Below are 16,769 nucleotides of genomic sequence, written 5' to 3' on the forward strand. Positions count from 1 at the left end.
AGAACCATTCAAGGTGAATGAGGAATTCAAGAACCATTGAAGATAAATGAGGAATTCAAGAACCATTCAAGATGAATGAGGTATTCAAGATCCATTCACGATGAATGAGGAATTCAAGAACCATTCAAGATGAATGAGGTATTCAAGATCCATTCACGATGAATGAGGAATTCAAGAACCATTCGAGATGAATGAGGAATTCAAGAACCATTCAAGATGAATGAGGAATTCAAGAACCATTCGAGATGAATGAGGAATTCAAGAACCATTCAAGATGAATGAGGAATTCAAGAACCATTCGAGATGAATGAGGAATTCCAGAACCATTCAAGATGAATAAGGAATTCAAGAACCATTCGAGATGAATGAGGAATTCAAGAACCATTCAAGATGAATGAGGAATTCAAGAACCATTCAAGATGAATGAGGAATTCAAGAACCATTCACGGTGAATGAGGAATTCAAGAACCATTCAAGGTGAATGAGGAATTCAAGAACCATTCAAGGTGAATGAGGAATTCAAGAATCATTCAAGGTGAATGAGGAATTCAAGAACCATTCGAGATGAATGAGGAATTCAAGAACCATTCAAGGTGAATGAGGATTTCAAGGACCATTCAAGGTGAATGAGGAATTCAAGAACCATTCAAGGTGAATGAGGAATTCAAGAACCATTCAAGGTGAATGAGGAATTCAAGAACCATTCAAGATGAATGAGGAATTCAAGAACCATTCAAGATGAATGAGGAATTCAAGAACCATTCACGGTGAATGAGGAATTCAAGAACCATTCGAGATGAATGAGGAATTCAAGAACCATTCAAGATGAATGAGGAATTCAAGAACCATTCACGGTGAATGAGGAATTCAAGAACCATTCGAGATGAATGAGGAATTCAAGAACCATTCAAGATGAATGAGGAATTCAAGAACCATTCAAGATGAATGAGGAATTCAAGAACCATTCAAGATGAATGAGGAATTCAAGAACCATTCACGGTGAATGAGGAATTCAAGAACCATTCAAGATGAATGAGGAATTCAAGAACCATTCACAGTGAATGAGGAATTCAAGAACCATTCGAGATGAATGAGGAATTCAAGAATCATTTTCAGATTTAATTCACACAAAGAATGTAATGGCTGGAGTTCCCAAAAATGGCTGGAAGCTTTTTATGCTAATGTCGTTTCTTTTTGACTTCACCTGCGATTTTAACACCTGTAAATCGACTGTCTGGCTCCTTGTTGGTATTTTGGATGAAGGAATTACTCCAATGTAAAAAATATGAGTATTTCAAGTCAATGATTTATTCCAACTCCATAACTATGGTGTCTGGTTCGTAATACAAGGCAATAGATAAGTTTGTGTTACTGTAAGGGTATATCTGCACTATACTTCTCAAGCAATAGAGCATTCCATCTAAATTTTCAATAAACAAGACCAAAAGTCTAACAGCGGCGTAGCCGTGCTAGTAAAATATTATAAACCACAAACACATATTATTAGCTTTTTAAACCGTCACTAATGCTGTTTGTAACACAGAACTCAAATAGACGTAGAAGAACTATGCAGGCCGCTGTGTGGCCCCTCCGCCGCAACGCGGCAGCCATTTTAGTTAGCGCAAGACACCTCCGCTTTCTGCGTACAGATAGGCCTATTGTTAACATGAGCAGTGTGAATGTTCAACAAATATCAGCAATATGCCTTCTTGTGCTGCAATAAACTGTACAAATCGACTTGTGAAAGGTTCTGGGAAAACATTCCACAGGTAAGTAATTTATTTTTCTTAATTATGAAGAGTTTACTCGCCAAACTCTAGTTAAACTTTCACGTTATGCACAGATGTAGTTTTTCGTTTATGTAGTCCCATCTGTTAGTTTGTGTGTGTTTGTGTGTGTGTGTGTGTTTGCGGATTTGTCAGTGCATTTTGACTTGAACCAAAGGCCGTGCCTTTGCTTGAACTTAAGGACTCTAGCTCTTAATCTCTTCTCTCCCAATTTTGTTGAGCCACACACAATTTTGGGCTGTTAGGAGATGCATAAACATGTTCGGTTATCAAGGATCTAGGTTAACATTTGTCGTCTAATTAGACTAATAGGGTTGTATTTTGTAATCGCTTTCTTTATCGTTAGTAATTGTTACTTTGTGGAAAATATTGGTGTGACGCGTGAGTGAGTGCAATCTGTGCCCATTTGCCCTAGTTAATCATAATGTAGGGTGAGAGCCAAGATAACATTACGAGTTTAACTGATAAAAGAAATAAAGCTTGATAAAGTATTTCCCTTGCTGTGTGTACAATGTCGCCAAGCAAAAAATATTGGGGGCTAGAGTATGGTCTAGTGATTGAATTTTCGGACACTGTACCGTATATAGAGTGTAGAAAACATGTGGGGGGCAGGCGCGTAGGAAGCAGTTTTGGTTGGGGGGGGGGGGGCAAAGACCCAAGGGGGCTCACAAATTTTGTCTTTTCTTTTGAATATAGATTTCCCAAGGATGGTTCAACCCTTCAGAAAGAATGGCTCGTAAAGATGAGGAGGGACAAGTGGACACCCAGCAAGTATGCCAGCCTATGCTCGGATCATTTTGATGCTGAGTGCTTTGACCGTACTGGCCTGATAACCAGACTTCGCCAAGGTTCAATTCCAACCATTTTCAACTTCCCAAATCATCTCCAAAAGGTAAGTAAAATTCAGAATTCTTGCATTAGGCCGGTTTACTAACTAAAGAATAGAGGCCAAAATAAAATAAAATAAAATTTTCCTTCCAAACTTTCTGACAACCAAAAATATATATCATAATAAATGAATGAATGAAAAATACAAAATAAACATTTTTATCAATCTAAAGTTCCGATGAAGTTTAAGCTACCATTGAAATGCAGACAAATTGTCTGATCCATTCCAAAGGCAGTAACACATACATGTACTATACATATATAATTTGTGAATTTTGGGAAACTGAACTAGTCTAGTTATACATTTTCTTTTGTTTATTTTTATCTTTGTCACTTTTAGACTGTGAAACAGCGCAAACCACCTCGTCCAAGAACCAGCCAGAACGACTCTCCAACTTCGTCTTCAGAAACACCACAGTGCTTGGCGGGTTCATCCAGCAAGGCACTGCCTACATCTCCAATCAAGCAACATCATCATGACCACACTTACTTTGTTTCGGATAGTCCAAGGGGTGTGAAACGTAAGCTGGACAAAATGCAAGATATTGTCATCTCTCATCAAAAGCGACTCAAAAACACTCAACGTAAATCTCGTAGACTTCGGAAAAAAGTCGACACTCTAGAGACCGTGGTAAACACCCTGAAACAGAAAAATCTTATGTCAGAGCAAGGACTAGACATGCTTCAAGCATCCTGCAATGTCCCCGCAGAACTGATGAAGCGTTTGGTGAAGGCCAAAAGTAAAGATGGACCCACCAAGGAGAAGTATCCTCCCGTTCTTCGAGCCTTTGCCTTAACCCTAAATTTCTACTCGGCGAAGGCATATCGGTTCGTCCGCAAGACGTTTGATCTCCAGCTTCCTCACCCATCGGTCATTCGGAAGTGGTACTCTACCATAGATGGGCAGCCAGGATTCACCACCGAAGCTTTCTCCGCTCTAGAAGCTGAGGCAAAGACGGCCAAGGAAAAAGGACATGAACTTGTGTGCGCTCTCATGATGGATGAGATGGCCATCAAGAAACATGTTCAGTGGGATGGCAGGAAGTTTCATGGATATGTTGATGTAGGCACAGAGTGCAATGATGATTCAAACCCCATAGCTACAGAAGCCCTTGTCTTTATGGTCGTCCCCCTAAATGCTGGTTGGAAGTTACCCGTTGGGTATTTCTTGATAAATGGCATGACTGGGCAAGAGAGAGCGAATTTGGTTACCCAATGCCTCAGCAAGCTGTCGGATATCGGCATATGGATCGAGTCAGTTACATGTGATGGTCCATCATGCCATTTTAAAATGCTGGAGACTTTGGAAGCAAAGATGACAGTACCAGAACTTTCCCCATCATTTCCACATCCTGAGAACCCCAATCATCGTGTACATGTCTTCCTGGACATTTGTCATATGTTAAAGCTAATGAGGAACACTCTAGCTTCCTATGGCATCATCAAGGACAGTGAAGGCAACTCCATCAAGTGGCAGTACATCAAAGAGCTCTATAATGTGCAAGAACACGAAGGCCTACGCTTGGGCAATAAACTGAAAAATGCCCATATGGAGTGGCAAAAACAAAAAATGAAGGTGAACTTGGCGGGCCAGACGCTAAGTACGAGTGTTGCAGATGCCATAGAGTTCTTAAGAGATCAAGGCCTTCCACAATTTAAGGGATGTGAAGCTACAGTGAAATTCATACGCAGAATAGACATTTTGTTTGATGTCTTGAACTCCCGCAACCCAATAGCTCGTGGTTTTAAAGGACCACTTAGGCAGTCCAATCACCATCTTTGGCAACCGTTCTTGTCCGATGCATATGATTACATTGCCAACCTAACAGATGCAGGCGGCAGGAAAATGCTTTCCACTCCACGGAAAACCCCGATCATTGGGTTTTTAGCTGGCATCAGGAGTGTCCAGAACATGTATGAGAAGCTAGTTGCAGCGGATCAACCCAGACTCAAATATCTGCTCACCTACAAGATGAGTCAGGATCATCTTGAACTTTTCTTCTGTGCTATGCGGTCATCCTTAGGGAGGAATAACAATCCAACCGCCAGAGAATTCTCAACATCGTACAGGAAGATGCTCGTCCGGCATGACATTGAAGGCGTCAATGGAAACTGCCTAGCACAAGACAAGACAAGCATACTTAATGTTTCCAGTGCAATAACAACAGCTGCTGATGTTAACAATGATGATGACATGCTTCTGATGAGGAAGTATGACTTGACTTTGAGGAGCCCAGCAATGACAGATCATGATTATGCGGATGTGCCGAATGTTTCTACACTTTCAGAGTACAAGAACTCCGTGATAGGTTATGTTGCTGGATATGTTGTGAAGATGACTGAAAAACATCTCTCTTACGAAGAGTGTATTGCTTCGTTAACCACTGGAGAAGTGATGGTCGGCAGCTTGCTGGAAAAGAAGAACAGAGGTGGTCTAGTGAGGCCTTCTCCAGACGTGGTGAAAGTCTGTAAAACAACAGAGAGGTGTTTCCAGAGGATGCTAAGTGTGACTGGAGGTGAACTCCCTCAAGCGTCTCGTCTTACTCAGGCCATTTCATCTGCTGTTCTTGCCGAAGTGAATTGCCACACCATTTTTGGTTCCCTGTCCGATCATATGGTTGATTGCGAGGCAGATAAGAATCATGTGTACATTCTCATAAAGCGTATTGCTTCATCGTACGTCAAGATCCGAATGCATCATCTTGCCCGATTGAAGAATGAGAAGTTGAGTGGACCATTTGTAAGAAAACAATTATCAAAATTAATCTTGTTCAAACACCAGTGAGCTTTTATACAGAGATTTCTTCGGATGGCTTGTGAAAATGACATTCACATGTTGTAATGGCATCATTATTGTTTGTAACACTTACAATGTAACACTTACATTACAATGTAACACACATTGTAATGGCATATGTTTTTAATGCTTTTTCTACGGGAAATATATATATCTGTATTGTATTTTGACTGAATGGAAATATTAAATACATTACTAGAAAACTAAGAAAAATATTCATGTTTGTTCTTGTGTTTTAACGTGCATATTAAATTGCATTCATCATTATAGATTCATAGAATAGATTTAAAGAATTAACAAATAGTAGAAAGAGAGAGGGAGAGAGCATATAGTAGAAAGAGAGAGCGAGAGAGAGAGAGAGAAAGAGAGAGAGAAAGAGAGAGTGAGTGTGTGTGGGGGGGGGGGGGGGGGAGGGAGGGGGAGGAAGGGAAGATGTAAAAACATGACCAGAAGGGGAAGATAGTAGAGTGAGAGAAGGGAACAGGAATGAGGGGGAGGAGGGGGGGGGTAGTGGAGAGCAAAAAAAGTCAAGTTCTGTGATGGAGAAACTATCATACTGAGAATTGGCATGAGAAGGGAGTGGAAAGGGGGAGAGAGAGAGAGAGGGGGGGGGGGGGGGTTGTGTGTTTGTTTTTAGAGCTGGAGAGACAATTATGTTGAGAACTGGAAAATAATAGAGGAAGAGAGGAGCAGGAAAGAGAAGGAGGGAGAGAGTGGTAAAAAGTACATGAGAAAGGAGCAATGGGCAGAAAGAGAAAGAGAGGGAGAGGGGGTACAAGAACCAGCAAATAGTAAGGAGTGAGAGATTAGCAGCTAGAGATGAAATGGAAAACTACCGGGGAATTCGGATAAACTATGTCAAGATGCCAGGAAAATGCTTCGACAGAGATTTAAATTATGACTAGAATTCATAAAATAGTGTTTAAAAGCAACACAACACCGTCCAATATAAAAATTCACGTCCACTCATCCACTTCCACTAGGCCTAGCTAGCGCACACATTCGCCTATTCAGTTCTTGCGCTAACTAAAATGGCGGCGTGAGCGCGCGAGCGGGGCCACCGCTGTGTGTGTGTCGTGAACGGGCATAGTTCTTCTTCGTCTATTTGAGTTCTGTGGTTTGTAACATTAAACAAAGAAATTTGGAGGAATCCCGACATCCATGATGTAAGTTTTACTTACAGAACTGAGGGAAGATCTACTGTAATCTATATACCCCAAAGAGGAATGACCTTTCCTGCCGCTCTCGAAGTGAGCAGGTGTTTACGCCGTAATGACATCATGTATGTAATGACATAGCATGACGGCCGGACACAAAACTTCCGCTACTTTAATATATACAAGATATATATATATATGACCTCCAGTAACGTTGCAGTCACTACAAAGGGATTACTGTTACAATTAGATTTACTATAATAATAACGTTATGTTATTACGAAAATTATATTATTTTTAAAAACAGATGAATTCCTTACTTTCGATTTTACACCACTTCAATCCATCAACTTTCCATTCATGACATTGGGATTAAAGTGCTATGGTTATAAATACTATACTTGTAATATTATTAGGCTATTATTATTATTATTACTATTACTATTGCTATTATTATTATTGTTATTATTATTATTATTACAAAAACGATACTACTGAACCGATACCACTGTATTAAGAAACCTGGGTTTGTCCGAAGCAGAAGGTGAGGCATAATGCCCAAGGCCTGTACCATATTGTTGGGAGAGACGTAACGCCGATGCTTTCGATATTTGATGGTCATTTTAACAACCGGTTTGTTTGTGTTTCACAGTGAATGAAAAATGTAAAGGTAGAGCATGGCGATTGTGATATATGACAGGTTCGACGATATGTTCGGCCTGAATGGCATATAAATCAAAATGGCGGTGTGTGATGAGTCAGCCGCGTACGCCGTAATGACATCAGATGTAATCACATCACCCTGTCATGTGACCAGAATCTCAGCTCTGATTGGTAGTATGTGAGCGAAGCCTTTTCAGCAACTTCCTGTATTGTTTCATTTGTTACATCACTCAGCTTAAAATATATGAACAATATCGAACTAACTCTCGGAAGTACAGAGAGACAAAACATGCAAGCACGCACACACACACACACACACACACACACACACACACACACACACACACACACACACACACACACACACACACACACACACACACACACACACACACACACACACAGTTCTAGACGGCTCTGTCTGATGTGCTACGCCATAAAAACGTGTTTTTGAAATATAAAATAATGTCAACAAGGTCGGAATTGCCACTATAAATGTATTCTACTGGGTCCTACGAATCGGAAAAATGATGTCGCCATTTTTCTGTTGACCTTTAGTGACCTTGACTCAAGGTCAAAGTTCAAACGTCATTACAGTGACCATACTTCATCCAAATTATATCAACCTGGGGTTCCAAAATGTGTTAAATTTCACAAGGAACATTGGTTATGACATTTGTTTCGTCATTTGACCTTTCGGTTTTTTACAATATGCAAATGAGCTAATTAGAGACAAAAATATGCATAATTAGCATACCCTATTAAACATATATCCCGGTGATACATATAATGGCGAGTACATCCCGTCTCCAGAAAATGTTAATTGTTAGTAATTAATCACAAATGTATCCTGGGTCCTGTTAGCTGACTGATGTTGTCAATATTCTTGTGACTCTTGTGACCTTGAACTAAGGTCAAAGTTCAAAGAGCATATTTTGGCCACAATTCTGCATTGCTATGATTGTGTTCCTATGTGCATCTAATGGTTATTGTTGACACACATTGTAAAAAAAATTTGCACTGAGTAAACTGGAAACATGTTTTTGCTTTTCGATTAGCTTCTTATATTGTTCACAACAAAGGATCCTCATAATCTTCTTCTTTTTCATCAATCCCAAAAGCATGTCCGTGGTCATTGTTAGTACAGTTGTCATCATCTGCACCACACACACATCTCTGTGCAGTTCATATTCTGTGATCTGCAAGAGCAGTGAGAGCTGCATTTTGTTGTCGTACATCCACACTTACCTAGGTGAGTGATGGCATATGGGGCAGGAAGTTGCTTTGTTGAGATGGCCACCAGACCATCACCTTCCACTTTCCACCCAAAGTCTGCAGCATCGCATCACATGGTTAAAATGACATTTGACATTTCACCTTGGGTCAAGGTAAGTAAAGTCAAGTACATGTCAAAGGTCATTTAATATCAAGAACATGTCAACAGAAAACAATAAGCAACATATTTTTCCAGTTTAGGATCCAGCAGAACACATTTGAGATGGTAACTAATGATTGGCATTCAATAAATAATGCGAAGTGATGGGATTTACGTGTACGGTGAAGACATGTTAATTATGCATATTTTTTTTTCTAATTATGTCATTTGCTTATTAATTTGCATATTGCAAACATCTGAGAGGGCAAATGACAAAACAAATGGCATAAATCAATGTTCCTTGTGAAATCTGCCACATTTTGGTACCAAGGTCGATATACTTTGGATGAAGTATGGTCACTGAAATGACGTTTGAACTTTGACCTTGAGTCAAGGTCACTAAAGGTCAACAGAAAAAAATGGCGACATCATTTTGCCGATTAGTAGGACCCAGTAGAATCCATTTATAGTGGTTGCCCAAAATTAACATGAACTGCACACGAACTTGAAATTGAGTACATAGCCCCCCCCCCCCCCCCCCCCCACCCACTATGGTGAAAGAAAGCAATGAATGGAAACGATCAACTTGTACTATTATTGCAAATGGATGCACGGATGCACAGGAAACCTCCATTGTTTAAAGAATGATATACAAATACTTTCACTTGATAATTTATTGTGACCATCCATAGCTTGTTACCCTGCGCTCGCGAAGCGAAAAGCGGGGTTAAGCATTCACGTACGTATGTACGTACGTACGTGTGCCATGTGCCGTGTGTGTCTGCATTTTAAAACTTCATTTTCTCGGCAACCGTTGGTCCGATTGACATGAAATTTTCACCAAAGGAGCGCCTCCTCCTGTAGAATATTTTAATGAATATTATGACGTCATAAGTCACGTGGTACAGGCGCCATCTTGGAAAAACTTCGCACCTCTATATCTCCGAAACCACTCCATGGAAAAAATTGAGACCTGGCTCATTGTCAAGTACTCCCCATGGGGAATAAAATATGTTAATGATGATGTCATCGGTGCCTTCGTTATGACGTCATAATTCGACAAATACATCATAAAACGACATCCATCGATCATTATGAATTTTTTTTTCAGAAACTGTTGGTCTGATTAACACGAAATTTTCACCATAGGAGCACCTCCTCCTTCAGAATATTTGAATGATAATCATGACGTTATAGGTCATGTGGTACAGGCGCCATCTTGAAAAAAGCGAAAAATGTTGCACCTCTATATCTCCAAAACCACTGCATGGAAAAAATTGAAACGTTGCTCATTGTAAAGAACTCCGTATGCGGAGTAGGTGTTGTTAACTATGACGTCATTGGTGCCATAATTATGACGTCATAATTCGACAGGGACAACGTTTCATTTGATCAGTTTGAAATGTATTGAGCGTGATCTATGCAACAATTATATTAGAGAATATAAATTTATGATGTCATCGGTCACGTGGTCTGGCAGCCATATTGGATCAAAAAAAAGTTTCAAACACAGAAGAGTTGGCTCGCAACAAGTTGACTGCGCAGGGTAAGTATTCTATGAATTCCATTTAGTTTACAATCTTTTTGGCAAACCATCTCTAAATCTTTTTACATATTTAGCCTCGCCCAAGGAGAGGGTATTGCATTTTGAGTCCGTTTGTTACTTGGCAAAAAATTTTTTTGACAAGTTTGTTGATCACTCCGGTTTGTGTGTTTATTTGTGTGTGTGTTTGTGTCCGCTCACTTATACTTGCCTACAGGTCACAATTTTCAACCGATCTTAACGAAACTTCACCAAATAGTAGAGTTCGTGGTCCGACAAAATCCGACTTTTTTTTAGGTCAAAAGGTCAACATAGGCCAAAGGTCAACGACATTTTTTCAAATTTCTAAAATCCCTAATTTTCATCCGATTGACGAAATTTGAATGGGATTTACATATCAGCGAACTGAATTCAACCACCAACTATTTTTTTTGAGGTCAACATACGCCAAAGGTCAACATAGGCCAAGTTTCTAAAATTGTCAATTTTCATCCAATTAACTAAAAATTTGAAAACGATTTGCATATCAGGTCACTGAATTCAACCACTAATTATTTTTGGGGTCAAAAGGATGCTCTCCTGAGCACCATTCTACTTTGTTCTGTTTTGCCAAGTGTCGCTCTATGAGTGATTTTTCATTTGTCTGTTTGTCTGCACAGAATAAATATGATTTTCTCTGCAACCGTTGGTCTGATTGACAGGAAGTTTTCACTGTTGGTGCAGTCCACCTGTAGCAATTTTTAATGATAATTATGACGTCATAGGTCACATGGTATGGGTTCCATCTTGGAAAAACCGAAAATATTTGCATCTCTATATCTCCGAAAGCGCTGCATAGAAAAAATTGAGACATGGCTCAATGTAAAGAACTCTACATGGGGAATAAAATTTGTTAATCATGATGTCATAAGTGCCTCCATTATGACGTCATAATTCGACAAGTACAAAACTTCATCCGATCAAGATGACATTTGTTGAGCATCATCTACTGATAAATAGGTGGATCCAAAAAAAATGATGTCATGGGTCACGTGGTTCGGCCGCCATATTTGTTTTAACACAAAAGCCTTGAAAACCACTGAAAACACGTCCTGGCGAGGCTCTGCAATCTCTGATTGCTCTTTCTAGATTAATAATGTTTTTATTACTTATTTCTGTACTTTTTACCTCCGCCACCTTATGTTGGCAAAGGTTATGTTTTCACCACTGTCTGTCTGCTTGGTTGTCTGTGAAAGGATATCTCAAAAGTTGTAGACGGATTCGGACGACATTTGATGGAGAGGTTGGGTGTGTGACACGGACGAAATGATTAGATTTCGGTGAAGATCCGGATCCATATTATATAATGAGTGATATTATTATATAATGAGCAGCAATAATATTCCACCGTTAACCACACCCATATCGGTGTGTATGAGCCAGATCACACAACCACCATGTTGAATGAGAGGTGTGATCCCACACACCCCTCTTGGCCCTTCATTGGCCTATACGTTGGTATGCAGCTAAGCTTACTTTGTGGAATCCTTTCAAGGTTTGAAATTTGTGAGTAGTCATGGACCTTACCATTGTAAAATGCAGTAGATTCGTGTTTAAAGCAAGTCCTAAGCTTAAACCAATTTTAAGTTGAGAAGTCTGAAAAGAGTAAGAAGAATTACAATCAGACTATTTTGAGTCGGTCTATAACTCAGCTATCTTTTTCTTAGACTATATAAGAGAGATGTCTGTCTGTGTCGCCATTTTCTCAGAGATGGCTAAACGGATATTCGTCAAACATTCTAAGGTTCATCAGTGAGTGCCTGAGTGTTTTAGACAAAAAAAAAAAAAAAAAATTATGAAAAAAAAAGCACGTTTAAAAAAAAAGAAATCGCTTGATAGTGCCTAAGCCTTTTCAAATTAATGACAGTTATATACAAGTACACATTCGCATAAATAAATACAAAACAATCACCAGACATTTGAATACAAATAAATCAAACCATTCCGGAAATGTACGAAGTTGGTAGTACGGCCTCTTCTTCTTCCTCATCGGCATCACACTTAACTCAGAAACGTGAGCCACATTCACCCACTAGCATATGAAAAAAGGTCAAAAAGTATCGGTTGTTCAAAAAAAAAGGTTCTACAAAAAGTATCCGACCTTTATTTTTCGTGCGTAAAAAAAAGAAGCTAGGGAGGCGTTGATTGGTGCACGTATGTAGGCGATCCTAATGTGCACGCGTGAATTTTTTCCCACCTGCAGAAGCTGTCATTCGACGGCAGACCGCCGATGAGTGAGGAAGTGTAAGTGAGCGCCGTCGGATTTTCGTTTTTGACAAAATGACGGAAAAACTTGAACAACGCTACTGCATCAAATTTTGTGTAAAGCTTGGCGATTCCCAAGTGGAAACGATCCGCAAGATTCAACACCGTTCATTCCATTATGAAGGAGGATTTGGGCTTCAGGAGAATCTCAGCGAAGTTCGTACCAAAGCTGCTAACGATTGAGCAGAAGCAACTCCGTTTGGAGATCGCACAGGACATGCTGGAGACTGTGAACAGCGATCCCAGCTTCCTCAACACATCACTGGCGATGAGTCCTGGGTTTATGGGTACGACCCAGAAACCAAGTTGCAGTCATCACAATGGAAGCATCCAACATCCCCGAGGCCAAAAAACACAAATTTGATGCAGTAGCGTTGTTCAAGTTTTTCCGTCATTTTGTCAAAAACGAAAATCCGACGGCGCTCACTTACATGTCCTCACTCATCGGCGGTCTGCCGTCGAATGCCAGCTTCTGCAGGTTGGAAAAAATTCACGCGTGCGCATTAGGATCGCCTACATACGTGCACCAATCAACGCCTCCTAGCTTCTTTTTTTTTACGCACGAAAAATAAAGGTCGGATACTTTTTGAACACACTACGTATATATATGAACCCCCTTCTTCTCCTGCCTCCCCCCCTCACCCCCCTCTCCTCCCCTTCCCCCCTCTCCTCCCCTTCCCCCCATCCCCTCCCCTTCCCCCCATCCCCTCCCCTTCCTCCTCTCCTGCCCCCCCTTCTCCCCTCTACCCCCACCTCCCCTCCCTCCACCTGCCCCCCTCCCCTTCCTCTCCCCTTCCCCCTCCCTTTCTCCCCTCACCTCCTGCCCTCCCCTTCCCCTCCTCCCAACCCTTCACCCCTTCCCCTATCCCCCTCCCCTTCCCTCCCTCCCCCTTTCCACCCCCCCTTCCCTTATACCCCCCCCACCCCCCCACCCGACAACGCCGGGTACTTCTGCTGGTGTTGTATAAAAGTTGAATGATTGTTATTGGATGTGAAATCCTCCCCAGACGACTGTTCGGTACTTTATCGGTTTATAAGTTTGCATTTTGATTTATTTTGAGGATTTCGGTTGTATTAAACCTGTGAGTGTCTGTTCCATCCCTGCTTAGGAAGTCTATGGGACTTCCTGATAATGATGCAACCCTCATCAAACTACCAATGGTGTGTGCTTTGGTTGGTCTGAACTAAGGCCTTGTTGCATGAATTTACATTCCATTTTAGTTTTGCATTGGGGCACAATGTTCAAGTGTTATGCTGCTTCCACTGCAGAAGATTCACTGAGCTATATGTGCAAAGAAGAACGAGTCGTGCTTCCGAAGGCTCGGATCGATTTGCATTGGTGGACAGATACAACAGACAAAATCTAGAAGATGTCGATTGAGATATGCCAACTTTCATGGGAAGCAAGTGGTTGATCATTTGGGTTTTAACCCTTGGTGGGAGTTTGTTTCGCTCTGAGAATAAGGGTTCATCAGCTTCTCCGAGCTTCCTATGGCGGTCAGCACACCTCAATTAATATCTTGGTTCATTTCATTCCATGGGCAATGAAGTGGTTTTGTTGACACAGAGCCGTGAGGGCTTTGCTGTGCTATTTCTTGCTTTCAGGCCACTTGGAATAGTCAGCCCATTGCAATGGAAAAGGCTCAAAAATGTTTGGGGATTATCTACGAGTTCTCAGGTCGAAAATTACAAATGTCGTTAAAGAACTTGCCAACAAAGCAACTAAAGAACTTGTACCTTCCTATTGGTATCCCATATTCCCATTAGCCATGGAAGGAAACTTTTGCCCACATATCGTACAATGAAGTGATTAAAAATAGCATGTGCGTTGATCGACAGGACAGCCGTGAGCCGCACGACTCGGAGGACAAGATACCGAAGAGCTGAGGCAGCAAGTGGTGCAGTGTGCCTATTTCACAGGTACGGATGACACCTGCAAGTGTGCAATAAACAATACATTTTCAGGAAATTTCACCTTTAATCAACCATCAACCATTGCACTTCACTAATATTGACTGTTCGCAACACATTGATAATGTTCTTTATGAAGATACTGTTTAAGTTAACACAGTTTTACGTTTTGTAATGACATTGACAATGCAGGCACTATACGAGTGTAAAGCTGCAAAAACATACAAAACAGCGTACGTCAACATAAAAACAAAGAAAAACATACAAAACGTACAAAACATACAAAACACAGAGTACAATAACACAAAAACAAAACACAAACATACAATACATACAAAACACAGCATACAACACAAAAACAAAACAAACATACAAAACACAGCGTACAACACAGAAACAAAACAAACATACAAAACACAGTCTACAACTACACAAAAACAAAACACAAACATACAAAACACAGCGTACAACACAAAACAAAACAAACATACAAAACATAGTCTACAACAACACAAAAACAAAACAAACATACAAAACACAGCATACAACACAAAAACAAAACAAACATACAAAACACAGTCTACAACAACACAAAAACAAAACAAACATACAGAACACAGCGTACAACACAAAAACAAAACAAACATACAAAACACAGCATACAACACAAAAAAACAAAACAAACATACAAAACACAGTCTACAACAACACAAAAACAAAACAAACATACAAAACACAGTGCACAACACAAAAACAAAACAAACATACAAAACACAGTCTACAACAACACAAAAACAAAACAAACATACAGAACACAGCGTACAACACAAAAACAAAACAAACATACAAAACACAGCATACAACACAAAAAAACAAAACAAACATACAAAACACAGTCTACAACAACACAAATACAAAACAAACATACAAAACACAGCGCACAACACACAAACAAAACAAACATACAAAACACAGTCTACAACAACACAAAAACAAAACACAAACATACAAAACACAGCGTACAACACAAAAACAAAACAAACATACAAAACACAGCATACAACACAAAAACAAAACAAACGTACAAAACAAACATACAAAACACAGCGTACACCACAACAAAACAAACATACAAAACACAGCATACAACACAAAAACAAAACAAACATACAAAACACAGCGTGCAACACAAAACAAAACAAACATACAAAACACAGCGTACACCAACACAAAAACAAAACACAACTACACAAAAACAACACAAATATACAAAACACAGCGTATACTAACACAAAAACAAAACAAAAAATACAGTGTACAACTACACAAAAACAAAACAAACATACAAAACACAGCGAATACCAACACAAAAAAAACCACAAAATACAGTGTACAACTACACAAAAACAAAACAAACATACAAAACACAGCTTATACCAACACAAAAACAAAACAAAATACAGTGTACAACTACACAAAAACAAAACAAACATAGAAAAAACAGTGTACAACAACACAAAAACAAAACACAAAATACAGCTTACAACGACACAAAAACAAACATACAAACACAAAAACAGTGTACACCAACACAAAAACAAAACACAAAATACAGTGTACAACTACACAAAAACAAACATACAAAACACAGTGTATAACACAAAAACAAAACAAACATACAAACACAGCATACAACACAAAAACAAAACAAACATACAAAACACAGCGTACAACACAAAAACAAAACAAACATACAAAACACAGCGTACCCAACACAAACACAAAAACAGTGTACACCAACACAAAAACAAAACACAAAATACAGTGTACAACTACACAAAAACAAACATACAAAACACAGTGTATAACACAAAAACAAAACAAACATACAAAACACAGCATACAACACAAAAACAAAACAAACATACAAAACACAGCGTACAACACAGAAACAAAACAAACATACAAAACACAGCGTACAACACAAAAACAAAACAAACATACAAAACACAGCATACAACACAAAAACAAAACAAACATACAAAACAGCGTACGTCAACATAAAAACAAAGCAAAACATACAAAACGTACAAAACATACAAAACACAGTGTACAATAACACAAAAACAAAACACAAACATACAAAACACAGTCTACAACAACACAAAAACAAAACAAACATACAAAACACAGCGTACAACACAGAAACAAAACAAACATACAAAACAGCGTACGTCAACATAAAAACAAAGCAAAACATACAAAACGTACAAAACATACAAAACACAGTGTACAATAACACAAAAACAAAACACAAACAGACAAAACACAGCATACAACACAA

General features: G+C 39.5%; 1 protein-coding gene across 1 annotated transcript in view; it reads right to left on the bottom strand.

Annotated features, from left to right (window-relative positions):
• The window catches only part of LOC137413928 (striated muscle preferentially expressed protein kinase-like), a 165,838-nt gene that overhangs the window by 138,881 nt on the left and 10,188 nt on the right, over positions 1–16,769 (bottom strand). Inside the window, exon 2 of the mRNA XM_078780752.1 lies at positions 8,541–8,624. Within this exon, the coding sequence (XP_078636878.1) occupies positions 8,541–8,624 (84 nt within the window). The remainder of the gene's footprint in view (positions 1–8,540; positions 8,625–16,769) is intronic.

Source organism: Myxine glutinosa, chromosome 6 (assembly GCF_964187855.1).
Source record: "Myxine glutinosa chromosome 6, kmMyxGlut1.1, whole genome shotgun sequence".
Taxonomy (NCBI): Eukaryota; Metazoa; Chordata; class Myxini; order Myxiniformes; family Myxinidae; genus Myxine; species Myxine glutinosa.